The sequence below is a fragment of the Pecten maximus genome, chromosome 8 (genome assembly GCF_902652985.1).
Source record: "Pecten maximus chromosome 8, xPecMax1.1, whole genome shotgun sequence".
Taxonomy (NCBI): Eukaryota; Metazoa; Mollusca; class Bivalvia; order Pectinida; family Pectinidae; genus Pecten; species Pecten maximus.
The window spans coordinates 41,713,961-41,736,156 of record NC_047022.1 but is presented as its reverse complement, the minus strand read 5'-3'; the positions used below and the strand labels follow the sequence as shown (position 1 = coordinate 41,736,156).

Sequence of the window (22,196 nt, the reverse complement as noted above, 5' to 3'; positions counted from 1 at the left end):
TCTACGACATCGATGAATTTCAGCGATTTGATTTTTTTTTTTCCCCGACCAGATATATTACTGAGGACGTAGCTTGGTTGACATGTGATCGTCTGTATTTTCAATAGTGTTGAAGATAACGTCTTTAATTTGTCATGACTTCTGACACAATACATGTTATATGCACTAGACATTACGGCACACTTTCTCACCGTATCATTGTATAACTACTTCCTGGTTCAAACATTATCATAAAATGTCAAATATTTACAAAAACTTTTACTTTACAACACAGATGTTTATATTACGAACAAACTGTTTAGGTGAATGTGATATTGTTGCACTTTGAAATGATTATTATTAAACACATATTACCTAAGTATATAAATAGCTGTTTTAGGTGGCCTTGCCGAACAGCTAGATACACACCAACGTGTTAGTACCTGTGATCCTTAGCGAGGTATTCTCTCGCTCTAACTCCTCCGGATACCAATCTAAGGCGCAGCGCCCAGGGAGTTTCCAGGATCGTGTCACCTGTCTCCTCCCCAATATGTTGTCATGGCCACGTCTATTGGATTAATTTGATATATGAAAATAATCGAAAATTGGCCTCACAGTGTCGTGGGTTTGGCCCCAGTGTGTTCGGACATGTGAGGGGAAACCTTTCCTATCACCCATAACATATCCGAAAGGATGACGGACATGGATTTCCTTATACAGGTAGGTACAATTATTTCTCATTCGGCGGGATATGTTTTAATCTCAGATATCGGATTATATTTATACCTAGGCTAGGAATACATGGCTAGGTTATAAACAAGGATAATACGCACATCTGGCCATGTGTGCATAACATACAGTCCCAATACACAGACAATCACAGCAAGACATTAATATTTTTTTATAATAAAACTAAAAAGAAGCTGCTAGTTTTACACCCATTTTAGTGTCTTGTTCAGTAAAGTCATTAAAAATGCTGCTATGCATGATGAAATAATCAGACTTGAACGGTAATTTGATGTCAGGCAGACAGAATCAGACTGGGGAGGTTATTGTGATGACAGGAAGACAGAATCAGACTTGGACGGTAATTTGATGTCAGGCAGACATAATCAGACTTGGACGGTAATTTGATGTCAGGAAGACAGAATCAGACTTGGACGGTAATTTGATGTCAGGCAGACATAATCAGACTTGGACGGTAATTTGATGTCAGGCAGACAGAATCAGACTTGGACGGTAATTTGATGTCAGGAAGACAGAATCAGACTTGGACGGTAATTTGATGTCAGGCAGACAGAATCAGACTTGGACGGTAATTTGATATCAGGAAGACAGAATCAGACTTGGACGGTAATTTGATGTCAGGCAGACAGAATCAGACTTGGACGGTAATTTGATGTCAGGCAGACAGAATCAGGCTGGGGAGGTTATTGTGATGTCAGGCAGACAGAATCAGACTTGGACGGTAATTTGATATCAGGAAGACAGAATCAGGCTGGGGAGGTTATTGTGATGTCAGGAAGATAGAATCAGACTGGGGAGGTTATTGTAATGTCAGGAAGATAGAATCAGACTGGGGAGGTTATTGTGATGTCAGGAAGACAGAATCAGACTAGGGAGGTTATTGTGATGTCAGGAAGATATAATTAGACTGGGGAGGTTATTGTGATGTCATGAAGACAGAATCAGACTAGGGAGGTTATTGTGATGTCAGGAAGACAGAATCAGACTAGGGAGGTTATTGTGATGTCAGGAAGATATAATTAGACTGGGGAGGTTATTGTGATGTCATGAAGACAGAATCAGACTAGGGAGGTTATTGTGATGTCAGGAAGACAGAATCAGACTAGGGAGGTTATTGTGATGTCAGGAAGACAAAATGAGTCAGGGGAGTTTATTGTAATGCCAGGAAGACAGAATCAGGCTGGGGAGGTTATTGTGATGTCAGGAAGACAGAATCAGACTAGGGAGGTTATTGTGATGTCAGGAAGACAGAATCAGACTAGGGAGGTTATTGTGATGTCAGGAAGATAGAATCAGACTGGGGAGGTTATTGTGATGTCAGGAAGACCGAATCAGACTAGGGAGGTTATTGTGACGTCATGAAGACAGAATCAGACTGGGGAGGTTATTGTGATGTCAGGAAGACAGAATCAGACTAGGGAGGTTATTGTGATGCCAGGACGACACGAGCAGACTGGGGAGGTTATTGTGATGTCAGGAAGACAGAATCAGACTAGGGAGGTTATTGTGATGTCAGGAAGACAGAATCAGAATGGGGAGGTTATTGTGATGTCAGGAAGATAGAATCAGACTGGGGAGGTTATTGTGATGTCAGGAAGATAAAATCAGACTAGGGAGGTTATTGTAATGTCAGGAAGACAGAATCAGACTAGTGAGGTTATTGTGATGTCAGGAAGACAGAATCAGACTTGGACGGTAATTTGATGTCAGGCAGACAGAATTAGGCTGGGGAGGTTATTGTGATGTCAGGAAGATATAATCAGACTGGGGAGGTTATTGTGATGTCAGGCAGACAGAATCAGACTGGGGAGGTTATTGTGATGTCAGGCAGACAGAATCAGACTAGGGAGGTTATTGTGATATCAGGAAGATAGAATCAGACTGGGGAGGTTATTGTGATGTCAGGCAGACAGAATCAGACTGGGGAGGTTATTGTGATGTCAGGCAGACAGAATCAGACTGGGGAGGTTATTGTGATGTCAGGAAGACAGAATCAGACCAAGAAGGTTATTGTGATGTCAGGAAGACAGAATCAGACCAAGAAGGTTATTGTGATGACAGGAAGACAGAATCAGACTTGGACGGTAATTTGATGTCAGGCAGACATAATCAGACTTGGACGGTAATTTGATGTCAGGAAGACAGAATCAGACTTGGACGGTAATTTGATGTCAGGCAGACATAATCAGACTTGGACGGTAATTTGATGTCAGGCAGACAGAATCAGACTTGGACGGTAATTTGATGTCAGGAAGACAGAATCAGACTTGGACGGTAATTTGATGTCAGGCAGACATAATCAGACTTGGACGGTAATTTGATATCAGGAAGACAGAATCAGACTTGGACGGTAATTTGATGTCAGGCAGACAGAATCAGACTTGGACGGTAATTTGATGTCAGGCAGACAGAATCAGGCTGGGGAGGTTATTGTGATGTCAGGCAGACAGAATCAGACTTGGACGGTAATTTGATATCAGGAAGACAGAATCAGGCTGGGGAGGTTATTGTGATGTCAGGAAGATAGAATCAGACTGGGGAGGTTATTGTAATGTCAGGAAGATAGAATCAGACTGGGGAGGTTATTGTGATGTCAGGAAGACAGAATCAGACTAGGGAGGTTATTGTGATGTCAGGAAGATATAATTAGACTGGGGAGGTTATTGTGATGTCATGAAGACAGAATCAGACTAGGGAGGTTATTGTGATGTCAGGAAGACAGAATCAGACTAGGGAGGTTATTGTGATGTCAGGAAGATATAATTAGACTGGGGAGGTTATTGTGATGTCATGAAGACAGAATCAGACTAGGGAGGTTATTGTGATGTCAGGAAGACAGAATCAGACTAGGGAGGTTATTGTGATGTCAGGAAGACAAAATGAGTCAGGGGAGTTTATTGTAATGCCAGGAAGACAGAATCAGACCAAGAAGGTTATTGTGATGTCAGGAAGACAGAATCAGACCAAGAAGGTTATTGTGATGTCAGGAAGACAAAATCAGACTGGGGAGTTTATTGTGATGTCAGGAAGACAGAATCAGACTGGGGAGGTTATTGTGATGTCAGGAAGACAGAATCAGATTAGGGAGGTTATTGTGATGTCAGGCAGACAGAATCAGACTAGGGAGGTTATTGTGATGTCAGGAAGACAGAATCAGACTAGGGAGGTTATTGTGATGTCAGGAAGACAGATTTAGACTGGGGAGGTTATTGTAATGTCAGGAAGACAGAATCATACTAGGGAGGTTATTGTGACGTCAGGAAGGAAGGCAGAATCATACTAGGGAGGTTATTGTGATGTCCGATTAGTCTCGTCCCCGTTATAGTGTTTCAATAGACATAGACCGGGAGGACTGATTAGTCTCGACCCCGTTATAGTGTTACTATAGACATAGACCGGGAGGACTGATTAGTCTGGTCCCCGTTATAGTGTTACTATAGACGTAGATCGGGAGGACTGATTAGTCTGGTCCCCGTTATAGTGTTACTATAGACATAGACCGGGAGGACGGATTAGTCTCGTCCCCGTTATAGTGTTACTATAGACATAGACCGGGAGGACCGATTAGTCTCGTCCCCGTTATAGTGTTACTATAGACATAGACCGGGAGGACTGATTAGTCTCGTCCCCGTTATAGTGTTACTATAGACATAGACAGGGAGAACCGATTAGTCTCGTCCCCGTTATAGTGTTACTATAGACATAGACCGGGAGGACCGATTAGTTCTCGTCCCCGTTATAGTGTTACTATAGACATAGACCGGGAGGACTGATTAGTCTCGTCCCCGTTATAGTGTTACTATAGACATAGACCGGGAGGACGGATTAGTCTCGTCCCCGTTATAGTGTTACTATAGACATAGACCGGGAGGACCGATTAGTCTCGTCCCCGTTATAGTGTTACTATAGACATAGACAGGGAGGACTGATTAGTCTCGTCCCCGTTATAGTGTTACTATAGACATAGACCGGGAGGACGGATTAGTCTCGTCCCTGTTATAGTGTTACTATAGACATAGACCGGGAGGACGGATTAGTCTCGTCCCATTTATAGTGTTACTATAGACATAGACCGTGAGGACTGATTAGTCTCGTCCCCGTTATAGTGTTACTATAGACATAGACAGGGAGAACCGATTAGTCTCGTCCCCGTTATAGTGTTACTATAGACATAGACCTGGAGGACCGATTAGTCTCGTCCCCGTTATAGTGTTACTATAGACGTAGATCGGGAGGACTGATTAGTCTCGTCCCCGTTATAGTGTTACTATAGACATAGACAGGGAGAACCGATTAGTCTCGTCCCCGTTATAGTGTTACTATAGACATAGACCTGGAGGACCGATTAGTCTCGTCCCCGTTATAGTGTTACTATAGACATAGACAGGGAGAACCGATTAGTCTCGTCCCCGTTATAGTGTTACTATAGACATAGACCTGGAGGACCGATTAGTCTGGTCCCCGTTATAGTGTTGCTATAGACATAGACCGGGAGGACCGATTAGTCTCGTCCCCGTTATAGTGTTACTATAGACGTAGATCGGGAGGACTGATTAGTCTCGTCCCCGTTATAGTGTTACTATAGACATAGACCGGGAGGACCGATTAGTCTCGTCCCCGTTATAGTGTTACTATAGATACATGTATAGACCGGGAGGACGGATTAGTCTCGTCCCCGTTATAGTGTTACTATAGACATAGACCGGGAGGACTGATTAGTCTCGTCCCCGTTATAGTGTTACTATAGACATAGACAGGGAGAACCGATTAGTCTCGTCCCCGTTATAGTGCTACTATAGACATAGACCGGGAGAACCGATTAGTCTCGTCCCCGTTATAGTGTTACTATAGACATAGACCTGGAGGACCGATTAGTCTCGTCCCCGTTATAGTGTTACTATAGACATAGACCGGGAGAACCGATTAGTCTCGTCCCCGTTATAGTGTTACTATAGACATAGACCGGGAGGACCGATTAGTTCTCGTCCCCGTTATAGTGTTACTATAGACATAGACCGGGAGGACTGATTAGTCTCGTCCCCGTTATAGTGTTACTATAGACATAGACAGGGAGAACCGATTAGTCTCGTCCCCGTTATAGTGTTACTATAGACATAGACCGGGAGGACTGATTAGTCTCGTCCCCGTTATAGTGTTACTATAGACATAGACCGGGAGGACTGATTAGTCTGGTCCCCGTTATAGTGTTGCTATAGACATAGACCGGGAGGACCGATTAGTCTCGTCCCCGTTATAGTGTTACTATAGACATAGACCGGGAGGACGGATTAGTCTCGTCCCCGTTATAGTGTTACTATAGACGTAGATCGGGAGGACGGATTAGTCTCGTCCCCGTTATAGTGTTACTATAGACATAGACCGGGAGGACGGATTAGTCTCGTCCCCGTTATAGTGTTACTATAGACATAGACCGGGAGAACCGATTAGTCTCGTCCCCGTTATAGTGTTACTATAGACGTAGATCGGGAGGACGGATTAGTCTCGTCCCCGTTATAGTGTTACTATAGACATAGACCGGGAGGACCGATTAGTCTCGTCCCCGTTATAGTGTTACTATAGACATAGACCGGGAGGACTGATTAGTCTGGTCCCCGTTATAGTGTTGCTATAGACATAGACCGGGAGGACGGATTAGTCTCGTCCCCGTTATAGTGTTACTATAGACACAGACCGGGAGGACTGATTAGTCTGGTCCCCGTTATAGTGTTGCTATAGACATAGACCGGGAGGACGGATTAGTCTCGTCCCCGTTATAGTGTTACTATAGACATAGACCGGGAGGACGGATTAGTCTCGTCCCCGTTATAGTGTTACTATAGACACAGACCGGGAGGACTGATTAGTCTCGTCCCCGTTATAGTGTTGCTATAGACATAGACCGGGAGGACTGATTAGTCTCGTCCCCGTTATAGTGTTACTATAGACATAGACCGGGAGGACCGATTAGTCTCGTCCCCGTTATAGTGTTACTATAGACATAGACAGGGAGGACTGATTAGTCTCGTCCCCGTTATAGTGTTACTATAGACGTAGACCGGGAGGACGGATTAGTCTCGTCCCTGTTATAGTGTTACAATAGACATAGACAGGGAGAACCGATTAGTCTCGTCCCCGTTATAGTGTTACTATAGACATAGACCTGGAGGACCGATTAGTCTCGTCCCCGTTATAGTGTTACTATAGACATAGACCGGGAGGACTGATTAGTCTCGTCCCCATTATAGTGTTACTATAGACATAGACCGGGAGGACGGATTAGTCTCGTCCCTGTTATAGTGTTACTATAGACACAGACCGGGAGGACTGATTAGTCTCGTCCCCGTTATAGTGTTACTATAGACATAGACCGGGAGGACGGATTAGTCTCGTCCCTGTTATAGTGTTACTATAGACATAGACCGGGAGGACGGATTAGTCTCGTCCCTGTTATAGTGTTACTATAGACATAGACCGGGAGGACTGATTAGTCTCGTCCCCGTTATAGTGTTACTATAGACATAGACCGGGAGGACTGATTAGTCTCGTCCCCGTTATAGTGTTACTATAGACATAGACCGGGAGGACCGATTAGTCTCGTCCCCGTTATAGTGTTACTATAGACATAGACCGGGAGGACTGATTAGTCTGGTCCCCGTTATAGTGTTGCTATAGACATAGACCGGGAGGACGGATTAGTCTCGTCCCCGTTATAGTGTTACTATAGACATAGACCGGGAGGACTGATTAGTCTCGTCCCCGTTATAGTGTTACTATAGACATAGACAGGGAGAACCGATTAGTCTCGTCCCCGTTATAGTGTTACTATAGACATAGACCGGGAGGACTGATTAGTCTCGTCCCCGTTATAGTGTTACTATAGACATAGACCGGGAGGACTGATTAGTCTGGTCCCCGTTATAGTGTTGCTATAGACATAGACCGGGAGGACCGATTAGTCTCGTCCCCGTTATAGTGTTACTATAGACATAGACCGGGAGGACGGATTAGTCTCGTCCCCGTTATAGTGTTACTATAGACGTAGATCGGGAGGACGGATTAGTCTCGTCCCCGTTATAGTGTTACTATAGACATAGACCGGGAGGACGGATTAGTCTCGTCCCCGTTATAGTGTTACTATAGACATAGACCGGGAGAACCGATTAGTCTCGTCCCCGTTATAGTGTTACTATAGACACAGACCGGGAGGACTGATTAGTCTGGTCCCCGTTATAGTGTTACTATAGATACATGTATAGACCGGGAGGACTGATTAGTCTCGTCCCCGTTATAGTGTTACTATAGACATAGACCGGGAGGACTGATTAGTCTCGTCCCCGTTATAGTGTTACTATAGACATAGACCGGGAGGACTGATTAGTCTCGTCCCCGTTATAGTGTTACTATAGACATAGACCGGGAGGACGGATTAGTCTCGTCCCCGTTATAGTGTTACTATAGACGTAGACCGGGAGGACCGATTAGTCTCGTCCCCGTTATAGTGTTACTATAGACATAGACCGGGAGGACGGATTAGTCTCGTCCCCGTTATAGTGTTACTATAGACATAGACCGGGAGGACTGATTAGTCTCGTCCCCGTTATAGTGTTACTATAGACATAGACCGGGAGGACGGATTAGTCTCGTCCCCGTTATAGTGTTACTATAGACATAGACCGGGAGGACTGATTAGTCTCGTCCCCGTTATAGTGTTACTATAGACATAGACCGGGAGGACTGATTAGTCTGGTCCCCGTTATAGTGTTACTATAGACACAGACCGGGAGGACGGATTAGTCTGGTCCCCGTTATAGTGTTACTATAGACATAGACCGGGAGGACCGATTAGTCTCGTACAATGTTAATGTCGATTATGGCCAGGTAATGAAACGTCTATTTTAGGCTGTCGAAGTAGAAAATTGATGCCAAAAAATGTGTTAAGGGTTATTTATATGGTAAACTAATATTGAGTTTGCAAACACGAATAAATATCTAACAATTTGCACAAAAATAGTCATGTAATATACCTAAATGTTTGTTTGGACATATAGTGTCTTCAATTCACAAATAATTGCTCATAATGTCTTCTATAGAGTTACCTTGTGGTAAGATGTAGCATGGAATAATTTTAAGTCACAAAAATAACCAGCCTGAAAAATATCACTTCTGTTGTGCTCACAAGTGTCTATAGCACATGGTAGGAGCATTTGTTCCACCGGATTTGACTTAATGCAGGGATAAGCACTTATTTTGTTTTGACGCTGAAACGCAAATGGCTGCTGTGAATGATATTACACAAATATGACATATTGGGAGGCATTTCAGTCAATAAAAAAGCTATCATACTTTTAAGACATCTGATTATAGTAAGAATGACCTTTTTAAGACAAATTGTAAACTGGTGAGTTATGGGCATTTTACAGAAATGTACATATTTTACTCGAAACTCAACGGATGAACATGTTTTCCTAAAAACGGTCTTCCTGCAATGTCTAGAGTTCTTCATATTGCCTAAAAAGAACATTTTTGACGTTTGAAATGCCTCCATATATGCCTTAATTATGTGATATATTATTCACAACCGCTATTTGCATTTCAAGGTCAAAATAAAATCAGTGGTAATACATATATAATAAAGTCAATTGTAGTCAAACCAATGCTCTTATTTTGTGCTTTGGACGTTCGTTAGCTAAACGACATGGCTATTTGAGTAATGAATGCGATACAATTGAGCTATTTATGTCCCCCTGAAACATGCATTTTACTCATGTTTTGTTGAAATTTACAAACAACATAACACATTAAATGTCACAAGTAAGACCCAGAGTTTGACATGATACATATTAAACGTTTATCAAGTTACTTCTGTTAAATTGACCCTAGTAGGGATTTATAGCCTTGTAAAATATCACTGTTTTGACTGGATTTGCTGTTTTAACTATGAACATGTCACACGTAATACCTAGTAGATCCCTTGTTATGAGTTATCTCTCCACCTCTGGTCCCTAAATAAACATAGGCTAGACTGTATGTTGTATCGTAAGGGGCATCTAAACAGCAAATCCGGAAAAAAACAGTGAGATTTACAAGCTTATAAATTCCTTCTGTGATGCAATTTAAGAGCAGTTACTTGATAATGTTTTAGTGTGTATCATGACAAGCCACGGGCCTGACGGTTTACTTGTAAATTATTTGGCTGTTTGTAAATTTCAACAAAACATGCGAAAAATGCATATTTCAGTGGGGCACAATCAGGTTATTGCATCACAAAGTTTTGCTCACAATTGTCTAAAGCATTGGTTTTACCAACTTTGACTTTATAATATGTATAAACACTGATCCTATTTTTGATAATATCGCACAGATATAGTAGATAAGGAGGTATATTAACTATCAAAACGCTCTTATGAGACGCTATCAAGAAATTTAGGCAAGGCAAGAAGACTTTTAAAGTTAAATGTTCAGCCGCTGAGTAAAGCCGCTGGGGTAAAAAATGCATATTTATGAAAAGACTCCAAGCTCACCAGTTTAACAATTTGTCTTAAAAACGTCTTTCTTACTCTGATCATCGATGTCTTAAAAGTATGATATATCAGCTGTGTATTAATTAAAATGCCTCCCTTTATGACATATTTGTGTAATATTATTCACAGATGCCATTTGCATTTCAAGGTCAAAACGACATCAGTGTTTATACGTACACAAAATCATATCCGGTCAAACAAATACTCTGATCATATGCTATAGACACTTGTGAGCGTAACAGGATGGTTGATTATTGAATGTGCCTAGTATGTTACATCTGACCACAAAGTAACTCTACAGAAGATACTGTTAGGATCCACAGTCATCATTGGTGATTTTGAGAAATTTAATGTCAAACATTTTGGTATATTACATTACATTTTTTGTGCATTTGTAGATATTTATTCGTGTTTGAAATTCAACATTCTTCTCCTATATAGATGACCCTGAATACAGGCTAGTGTGACATGCGAGTCTGATTACATTAATGTGCTTCAGGACGGTTCAAATATAATAAATCCAATCAAATGTAAACATGCTGTAAGTGGTGGAGGTATTATGTGTAATCTGTAAGATAAATTCATTATTTCTGTTCATACTGGATAATCAATATATATGTGTAATATATCGAGGCTTATTGACCACAGGTGTCTAGGGACTTCATGTGGTCATGACACATAAGATGTGATGGAATAATGTCAATATTAGTAATGTATTTAATTATTGAAAAAGTAGTGTTTTACTATTAGATAACAAAAAGGCATATACATATACCTGTATCCTTTAAACAAGTGTAATTTGTTATATGGACTGCCTAACTGCACATTTATTTGAAACGCTTATAAACTATATTGAATATAATAACAAACACATGCCAGTAGGGTGTTAAAGTGATTGAGTTCACGTGTGCAGTATTTGTTTGTGTTCTTACATATTTTTTTTCTGTTTCTTTTAGTTTATTTACATTTAAGTTTTTAACTTATTTCAAGGCACATGTTCCATGTTCTTAAGATAAATCCTAGTATATTAGTAGGGGCCGCGGTGGCCGAGTGGGTGACTTTAATTATATTCAATTTTATTGCAATTAATACACGAAAAGGTTGGACGCAACTTATCCCAACTTATCAATGTTCTCTTATACAATTATACATATGCAAAACATGGCAAATAATGATAAACAGCATTAATTTTATTATAGTATCTTAAACAGAGCAGAAAAAGGAAAAAGGATGCGTGGAGGAAGAGAGAGCGAAAGAAATACATTGTTAAAGATAACAGGCAGGCAGATGACATTATGAATATTAAATATGTATTTTTGATTGTCCACGTACTTATATAAATCTTTCGGTTTTAACAATAAAGTATAACCAAATTTACAAATAGACTCGTTTAATTTTTATCGAAGGAATTATCACCATACATAAGGCTTTCGTATGTAGTATTGCTATACCATGATAGCTTTTGTAGGTGTCTAAGGCTTATACTATGGAGCCATCGACAAGACCCATTGTCAATTAGGTTGACACCTAATAAATCATTGTTAGGATTACTAGAATTATTACGAATGATGTGAAATTATCACTCTCCTTTTACCGTACGAAGGTTCGATTGATCTTTTAAACTGTGTTTAAAGTGTCACGATTTCTTTTTCCCAGTGACATCTTATTCCATAAATTACAGGTATTAGGTATAACAGAAGGCATTGATAGACTACGAGGATAATGAGGAATTTGATATTTTGAGATTATAACCAGACAGATCAGACACTTTCGGGGGAAGAAGAGACAAAAGATATTTTGGTGAATTACGTGACTGGATGCTATAAAAAAGACTGAGTTTTCTTTTCTTTCTATTAAGGAATGCCAATTCATTTCCTGTGGTAGTCGATATTTACTTTTAAAAATAGCCAAACCTGTAATAATTCTGGCGGCTTCATACTATATGTTATCAGCAGCGTCGTTGTCTTCTTCGCTGTAATTATCCCAGTAATTATCCCAAACTTCACATGCATATTCTAAAAGAGACCGCACGTACACCAAAAACAATATTTCTCTAGGTTTTTCCAGTCTAAAATACATCAAAGTTTCCTAAGAGTTGATAAATGTGTTTTAGTTTTACTTACAATACTGTTGATATGGACACTCAATTTAGCACCCTCACTAACTAATATTAACTCTAAAATACTTGTGAGAACTAGCGATAGGAATCGCGGTTCCGTTAAAGTTAAACTCGAGGAATGTTCTTTTGTCAACATGTGAAAATATCAATCAAGGTTAATTATTTTAATTTCGTCTTGTAATAAATATACTCAAGTGAGATGTGGTGAGTGCTTATGTATGTAAATATTGTATTTGGTGTCTTCAACTATCAAAAGTATGCTAATAGCCACGAAGAGAGATTAAATAGACTGGCATGTTGTTCAATCCCTTTGTTGTATCAATAAAATATATTCGAATAAAAACATCTGACTTTTCTATAAATCTCATACAAGCTTTGTGGCTTATGTCGACTGTTGACACCACAGCAAGACAGTCAAATGTTTAGATTTACTTTATCTATAGCGTTTGTTGGTGTAGCGACATTGTCACCAGACATAAATGTCCTGCTCGCAATACTTCTTTCTCGCGCATGTCACAGATTTTGTTATTGCCAGCATAAAGTAATCATTTTACTAAGCATAACCCTCACCTGAAAGTAATTGCATTTGTTTGCTTTGTTGTTTGTTTGGGGATGTTAGTTATTAGTTTTGTTACTGGGAGCAAAGTCCCATTAAATCAAATTCTATAGAATAAAAAAGAAGAAAAAAATAAGGAAAATTACATTAGTGACCATGTTTGAAGCATAATATGAAATTAAGTGTAAAGTAAACCAAACAGAATCTAGCACGTATTTCTTAAAATATACAGATAGTGCACTGAAAAAACATTGTACTATGGAAATAGCTTAAAAGCGCGCTGAACTGTTGTTTTAATTTGAATGCAGAAATTTCTATGAATTTGAGTTCATCTCATCTCATATATGTACAAGATAAACGGTATATTCACACGGAACAAAAATATTTCGACCATTTTTCAACATTCATGAAGTCATAACAACATTGGCCTCTGGACATATTCAATGAATCGTGTTAGCTATGTCACGCAGCCAATGTTGTTATGAGCTCATGAATGTTAAAAAATCCATTTCTTATATCTGTATTATTATTTTTGATTTATTAGTTAAAGCACGCAATAGATATTTAAAAACAAAATGTACTTTTTTCATGTTTTTACCTGGGATTGACATCGGAGAGAACCGCTGTTTTCGTGGGAAGTTGTCAGACAGTTCTTAACAGGTTCTTAGCAACCGTCATAACAACCATACAAACAAAATGTAGTTCCATCTACAACACTTAGTCTGTGAGATTTTTAAAGAGATTTTTTTAATGTTTTGAATATTTCGGAGATCGTTATAACATTGGATTTATTTACAAATACCATGGATCGTGTCTTTAAAGAACATAATAACAGAAGAGCAAACTATTTTTGTAACTTGTAATCTAAAAAAGGCCGAGCGAATGCTTACAAACATTTTATATATATGTGAGTATGCACAACGCTTAATGAAAATCCTAATATTGGTAAGATGAGTTTACTAATGAGTCCAAGCTCAGATGGTGAAAACTTCATCTGACACGATTAGTCCATGATTCTGAATGACTAAAAACTTTCTTCCTTTGCATCGGTTTTTCCGATATACAGATGAACTTCGTAATATTTTTGAAAAGTACGTATCCCCTAGATATTTAGACGTTATCATTGATAGTTTTGTATTGTAGATATTGAGATGTTATCATTGATGGTTGTGTATTGTAGATGTTTAGACGTTATCATTGATGTCTATATTGTAGATATTTAGACGTTATCATTGATGGTTGTGTATTGTAGATATTAAGACGTGATAATTGATGGTTGTCTATGGTAGATGTTTAGACATTATCATTGATGGTTGTATATTGTAGATGTTTAGACGTGGACATTGATGGTTGTATATTGTAGATGTTTAGACGTTACTATTGATGGTTGTGTATTGTAGATGTTTAGACGTTATCATTGATGTGTATATTGTAGATGTTTAGACGTTACTATTGATGGTTGTATATTGTAGATGTTTAGACGTTATCATTGATGGTTGTGTATTGTAGATGTTTAGACGTTATCATTGATGGTTGTGTATTGTAGATGTTTAGACGTTATCATTGATGGTTGTGTATTGTAGATGTTTAGACGTTATTATTGATGGTTGTGTATTGTAGATGTTTAGACGTTATCATTGATGGTTGTGTAGTGTAGATGTTTAGACATTATCATTGATGGTTGTATATTGTAGATGTTTAGACGTTATCATTGATGGTTGTGTAGTGTAGATGTTTAGACGTTATCCTTGATGGTTGTTTATGGTAGATGTTTAGACGTTATCATTGATGGTTGTGTATTGTAGATGTTTAGACGTTATCATTGATGGTTGTGTATTGTAGATGTTTAGGCGTGGATATTGATGGTTGTGTATTGTAGATGTTTAGACGTTATCATTGATGGTTGTGTAGTGTAGATGTTTAGACATTATCATTGATGGTTGTATATTGTAGATGTTTAGATGTTATTATTGATGGCTGTGTAGTGTAAATGTTTAGACGTTATCATTGATGGTTGTGTATTGTAGATGTTTAGACGTTATCATTGATGGTTGTGTAGTGTAGATGTTTAGACGTTATCCTTGATGGTTGTATATGGTAGATGTTTAGACGTTATCATTGATGGTTGTGTATTGTAGATGTTTAGACGTTATCATTGATGGTTGTGTATTGTAGATGTTTAGACGTGGATATTGATGGTTGTGTATTGTAGATGTTTAGACGTTATTATTGATGGTTGTGTAGTGTAAATGTTTAGACGTTATCATTGATGGTTGTGTATTGTAGATGTTTAGACGTTATTATTGATGGTTGTGTAGTGTAAATGTTTAGACGTTATCATTGATGGTTGTGTATTGTAGATGTTTAGACGTTATTATTGATGGTTGTATATTGTAGATGTTTAGACGTGGACATTGATGGTTGTATATTGTAGATGTTTAGACGTTATCATTGATGGTTGTGTATTGTAGATGTTTAGACGTTATCATTGATGGTTGTGTATTGTAGATGTTTAGACGTTATCATTGATGGTTGTGTAGTGTAGATGTTTAGACATTATCATTGATGGTTGTATATTGTAGATGTTTAGACGTTATCATTGATGGTTGTGTAGTGTAGATGTTTAGACGTTATCATTGATGGTTGTGTAGTGTAGATGTTTAGACATTATCATTGATGGTTGTATATTGTAGATGTTTAGACGTTATTATTGATGGTTGTGTAGTGTAAATGTTTAGACGTTATCATTGATGGTTGTGTATTGTAGATGTTTAGACGTTATCATTGATGGTTGTGTAGTGTAGATGTTTAGACGTTATCCTTGATGGTTGTATATGGTAGATGTTTAGACGTTATCATTGATGGTTGTGTATTGTAGATGTTTAGACGTTATCATTGATGGTTGTGTATTGTAGATGTTTAGACGTGGATATTGATGGTTGTGTATTGTAGATGTTTAGACGTTATTATTGATGGTTGTGTAGTGTAAATGTTTAGACGTTATCATTGATGGTTGTGTATTGTAGATGTTTAGACGTTATCATTGATGGTTGTGTAGTGTAAATGTTTAGACGTTATCATTGATGGTTGTGTATTGTAGATGTTTAGACGTTATTATTGATGGTTGTATATTGTAGATGTTTAGACGTGGACATTGATGGTTGTATATTGTAGATGTTTAGACGTTATCATTGATGGTTGTATATTGTAGATGTTTAGACGTTATCCTTGATGGTTGTGTATTGTAGATGTTTAGACGTTATCATTGATGGTTGTGTATTGTAGATGTTTAGACGTTATCATTGATGGTTGTGTAGTGTAGATGTTTAGACATTATCATTGATGGTTGTATATTGTAGATGTTTAGACGTTATCATTGATGGTTGTGTAGTGTAGATGTTTAGACGTTATCCTTGATGGTTGTTTATGGTAGATGTTTAGACGTTATCATTGATGGTTGTGTATTGTAGATGTTTAGACGTTATCATTGATGGTTGTGTATTGTAGATGTTTAGACGTGGATATTGATGGTTGTGTATTGTAGATGTTTAGACGTTATCATTGATGGTTGTGTAGTGTAGATGTTTAGACATTATCATTGATGGTTGTATATTGTAGATGTTTAGATGTTATTATTGATGGCTGTGTAGTGTAAATGTTTAGACGTTATCATTGATGGTTGTGTATTGTAGATGTTTAGACGTTATCATTGATGGTTGTGTAGTGTAGATGTTTAGACGTTATCCTTGATGGTTGTATATGGTAGATGTTTAGACGTTATCATTGATGGTTGTGTATTGTAGATGTTTAGACGTTATCATTGATGGTTGTGTATTGTAGATGTTTAGACGTGGATATTGATGGTTGTGTATTGTAGATGTTTAGACGTTATTATTGATGGTTGTGTAGTGTAAATGTTTAGACGTTATCATTGATGGTTGTGTATTGTAGATGTTTAGACGTTATTATTGATGGTTGTGTAGTGTAAATGTTTAGACGTTATCATTGATGGTTGTGTATTGTAGATGTTTAGACGTTATTATTGATGGTTGTATATTGTAGATGTTTAGACGTGGACATTGATGGTTGTATATTGTAGATGTTTAGACGTTATCATTGATGGTTGTGTATTGTAGATGTTTAGACGTTATCATTGATGGTTGTGTATTGTAGATGTTTAGACGTTATCATTGATGGTTGTGTAGTGTAGATGTTTAGACATTATCATTGATGGTTGTATATTGTAGATGTTTAGACGTTATCATTGATGGTTGTGTAGTGTAGATGTTTAGACGTTATCATTGATGGTTGTTTAGTGTAGATGTTTAGACATTATCATTGATGGTTGTATATTGTAGATGTTTAGACGTTATTATTGATGGTTGTGTAGTTGTAAATGTTTAGACGTTATCATTGATGGTTGTGTATTGTAGATGTTTAGACGTTATCATTGATGGTTGTGTAGTGTAGATGTTTAGACGTTATCCTTGATGGTTGTATATGGTAGATGTTTAGACGTTATCATTGATGGTTGTGTATTGTAGATGTTTAGACGTTATCATTGATGGTTGTGTATTGTAGATGTTTAGACGTGGATATTGATGGTTGTGTATTGTAGATGTTTAGACGTTATTATTGATGGTTGTGTAGTGTAAATGTTTAGACGTTATCATTGATGGTTGTGTATTGTAGATGTTTAGACGTTATTATTGATGGTTGTGTAGTGTAAATGTTTAGACGTTATCATTGATGGTTGTGTATTGTAGATGTTTAGACGTTATTATTGATGGTTGTATATTGTAGATGTTTAGACGTGGACATTGATGGTTGTATATTGTAGATGTTTAGACGTTATCATTGATGGTTGTATATTGTAGATGTTTAGACGTTATCCTTGATGGTTGTGTATTGTAGATGTTTAGACGTTATCCTTGATGGTTGTGTATTGTAGATGTTTAGACGTTATCATTGATGGTTGTGTAGTGTAGATGTTTAGACATTATCATTGATGGTTGTATATTGTAGATGTTTAGACGTTATTATTGATGGTTGTGTAGTGTAAATGTTTAGACGTTATCATTGATGGTTGTGTATTGTAGATGTTTAGACGTTATCATTGATGGTTGTGTAATGTAGATGTTTAGACGTTATCCTTGATGGTTGTATATGGTAGATGTTTAGACGTTATCATTGATGGTTGTGTATTGTAGATGTTTAGACGTTATCATTGATGGTTGTGTATTGTAGATGTTTAGACGTGGATATTGATGGTTGTGTATTGTAGATGTTTAGACGTTATTATTGATGGTTGTGTAGTGTAAATGTTTAGACGTTATCATTGATGGTTGTGTATTGTAGATGTTTAGACGTTATTATTGATGGTTGTGTAGTGTAGATGTTTAGACGTTATCATTGATGGTTGTGTATTGTAGATGTTTAGACGTGGATATTGATGGTTGTGTATTGTAGATGTTTAGACGTTATCATTGATGGTTGTGTAGTGTAGATGTTTAGACATTATCATTGATGGTTGTATATTGTAGATGTTTAGACGTTATTATTGATGGTTGTGTAGTGTAAATGTTTAGACGTTATCATTGATGGTTGTGTATTGTAGATGTTTAGACGTTATTATTGATGGTTGTATATTGTAGATGTTTAGACGTGGACATTGATGGTTGCATATTGTAGATGTTTAGACGTTATCATTGATGGTTGTATATTGTAGATGTTTAGACGTTATCCTTGATGGTTGTATATTGTAGATGTTTAGACGTGGATATTGATGTATGTTGATTGTTTATGTAAAGTTTATAGCATTAATGATTGCGTATTGTAGGTAATTTGGACGATATTCCTGCTCCAGCATGTCACCGTTATTGATGGCTATAGCGATAAAAGACTTGAAGACCTGGAACATGGTATCATGGCCTACTATCAGTTGTTTGCAGAATATAATCCAACTTTTAACAGCGGAGACCCGACTTTGACTGGCTTCAAACACCCAGATTTATTCAAGAAAGACAGAAGAGACATTCGTTACGACTCTACTTACGTAAATAAGACGTGTAAACCAGCAAATTTGCATAAAACCTCAGAATTAAGAGACTCATCGACTTGTCCTTGGTATACAAAGGTGGGCTTTGACGTGAAAAGAATCCCTGTTACCATTCCTGTAGCTGGGTGTCTGTGTGAATCGTGTGCTAAAGGATGCTGTAGGGAGTTTTATATCAACGTGCCAGTGTTACGGTTATATAAGGGTAAACATGTACCCACATTGGAACCCGTCAGTGTCGCCTGTCTCTGTCAACACATGACTGGGCAGTACAAACAGGCCACATGTGGGAAGGTAAACAAACATACTCACAGCAAAAAGAAACGAAGACGACGAAAACACAAAAAGAGAAGGAGCTATGTCACCATGATGGGCACTAGAGAACTGATATGGTGGCGATATAAAAACTGTATGTTTTATAGGTATTGTAAATTCTGAAATGTATACCACCGTTTTATAAGTATTGAAACTCATGGGCACAGCATTATTAAGTCGTTATGTAAAGTCGAAATTAGATGTGTGGACAGTCACATAATCTGGTTACTCGGTTATTGTGTTACTCACTGTGACCATGGCGTTACAGTACAGTGGACTGTGTGTCCATCACTGTCACCATGGCGTTACAGTACAGTGGACTGTGTGTCCATCACTGTCACCATGGCGTTACAGTACAGTTGACTGTGTGTCCATCACTGTCACCATGGCGTTACAGTACAGTGGACTGTGTGTCCGTCACTGTGACCATGGCGTTACAGTACAGTGGATTGTGTGTCCATCACTGTCACCATGGCGTTACAGTACAGTGGACTGTGTGTCCGTCACTGTGACCATGGCGTTACAGTACAGTGGATTGTGTGTCCATCACTGTGACCATGGCGTTACAGTACAGTGGACTGTGTGTCCGTCACTGTGACCATGGCGTTACAGTACAGTGGATTGTGTGTCCATCACTGTCACCATGGCGTTACAGTACAGTGGACTGTGTGTCCATCACTGTCACCATGGCGTTACAGTACAGTTGACTGTGTGTCCATCACTGTCACCATGGCGTTACAGTACAGTGGACTGTGTGTCCATCACTGTCACCATGGCGTTACAGTACAGTGAAATGTGTGTCCATCACTGTCACCATGGCGTTACAGTACAGTGGACTGTGTGTCCATCACTGTCACCATGGCGTTACAGTACAGTGGACTGTGTGTCCATCACTGTCACCATGGCGTTACAGTACAGTGGACTGTGTGTCATCACTGTCACCATGGCGTTACAGTACAGTGGACTGTGTGTCCACCACTGTCACCACTACGTTACAGTACAGTGGACTGTGTGTCCGTCACTGTCACCATGGCGTTACAGTACAGTGGACTGTGTGTCCATCACTGTCACCATGGCGTTACAGTACAGTGGATTGTGTGTCCATCACTGTCACCATGGCGTTACAGTACAGTTGACTGTGTGTCCATCACTGTCACCATGGCGTTACAGTACAGTGGACTGTGTGTCCGTCACTGTCACCATGGCGTTACAGTACAGTGGACTGTGTGTCCGTCCGTCACTGTCACCATGGCGTTACAGTACAGTGGACTGTGTGTCCATCACTGTCACCATGGCGTTACAGTACAGTTGACTGTGTGTCCATCACTGTCACCATGGCGTTACAGTACAGTGGACTGTATGTCCATCACTGTCACCATGGCGTTACAGTTCAGTGGACTGTTTGTCCATCACTGTCACCATGGCGTTACAGTACAGTGGACTGCGTGTCCGTCCGTCACTGTCACCATTGCGTTACAGAACTGTACTGTGTGGAGATCCCATGACAAATACGGTGATGAGTTGTTTGTCATGCCCGTCCTGCTTATAACTATTATACAAACCTTTAAATACACTAAAGCATTTTTGTACCAAAATATTACCATTGAATTAACATGTGTTTTTATTCCGATATTTGCATAAGCCTATTTTGAAATGAAACGACAATGGACCGGATTTTATTGATTTTAACGACCCTATACCGTAGCAATTTCCAAATCTGGATTTATAACCCTAAACGATACTATAATCGAAGTTTAGTTGAAATAAGACTTGAATCTAAACTATGTATATGGGTACTGTGATCAACACAACACGACAATGCTAGTTGGTTCGATGTCTTACCGTGTACCTAGTTATCGACCTGCCGTGTTGTTCATTGTTTTACATATACACCAGCCTTAACGAAGGTTCCGTAGCTTTAATAAAATCTGAAACAGCATTTAATCACTTTTGTAAATATGTAAGTTGTTTTATTTGTATTATTATTAAAATTGTATAATTTAAAAACACAGCAGAATCATTGTGTCTATGTAGCCAGAATGTGTTTGCGATAAATTATGCATTTAATGTCGATTACCAAATAATTCATGTCTACATAGTACACATCGTAAGTAAATATATAAATATTCTCACCCAATAAACTTTTGTAGGGGGGGGGGGGGGGGGGGGGGGGGGGGGGGGGGTAGTGTGTCAAGTAGTGTCTTCGCGGCTGTTTTAACATGGACCCACATAAAAAAATATTATCTGTGATAATAAACTTCAGATAGCCTTTCAGCCGATAAAGTGTCGACGAATTGGGTTTTTTTATCACAAATAATGCAAACATGAATATTATATGAATACACGTTACGCATACATGAATGCTATTTATAGTTACACGGTACGTATACATCAATATCATGTATAGTTTATCAAAGGTACGTATAAATAAATTCACGGTACGCATACATGAATATCATATATAGTTACATAGTTTGAACTTACATGTACAAATCAGTTGCAAACTTCTTTTTGTATGTTATTGTTCTCGCGACCACGGTTTTTCAGCCAGTCAAACGCATGTTCAGTTTGTGTTTTAAATTGTACGTTATCAAATAGACGCAGTGATTAAATGTCAATCAATTAATTATCACGACGGTTGAATACAATTTAGTAACAACCGCCTATACGAGAGCTTGTCTTTCTTCTGAACCAGAGGATTTTGATTATTGTGATGTCATAGTGTGCCTTCTGTGATATTCTACTATGTCATTTGATATTATCCGACCGACCAGGAAATCGCCATATTGCCTATAATATGACTCGATAGATTTGCTTGATAAGTTATTCAAAGACTGGTTTGATGAGGCATAAGCACACTATTTTTGTCTTTGATTTCTATATTGATAAGAAATTTTAGTAGGT

General features: G+C 38.5%; 1 protein-coding gene across 1 annotated transcript; it reads left to right on the top strand.

Moving 5' to 3' along the window:
- Positions 1-420: 420 nt before the first annotated feature.
- Positions 421-21,438, top strand: LOC117333739. The gene is made up of 2 exons (XM_033893162.1): positions 421-699; positions 18,762-21,438. Exons 1-2 carry the CDS (start codon positions 673-675, stop codon positions 19,413-19,415), a joined length of 681 nt encoding a protein of 226 aa, XP_033749053.1. The 5' UTR covers positions 421-672; the 3' UTR covers positions 19,416-21,438.
- Positions 21,439-22,196: the final 758 nt, after the last annotated feature.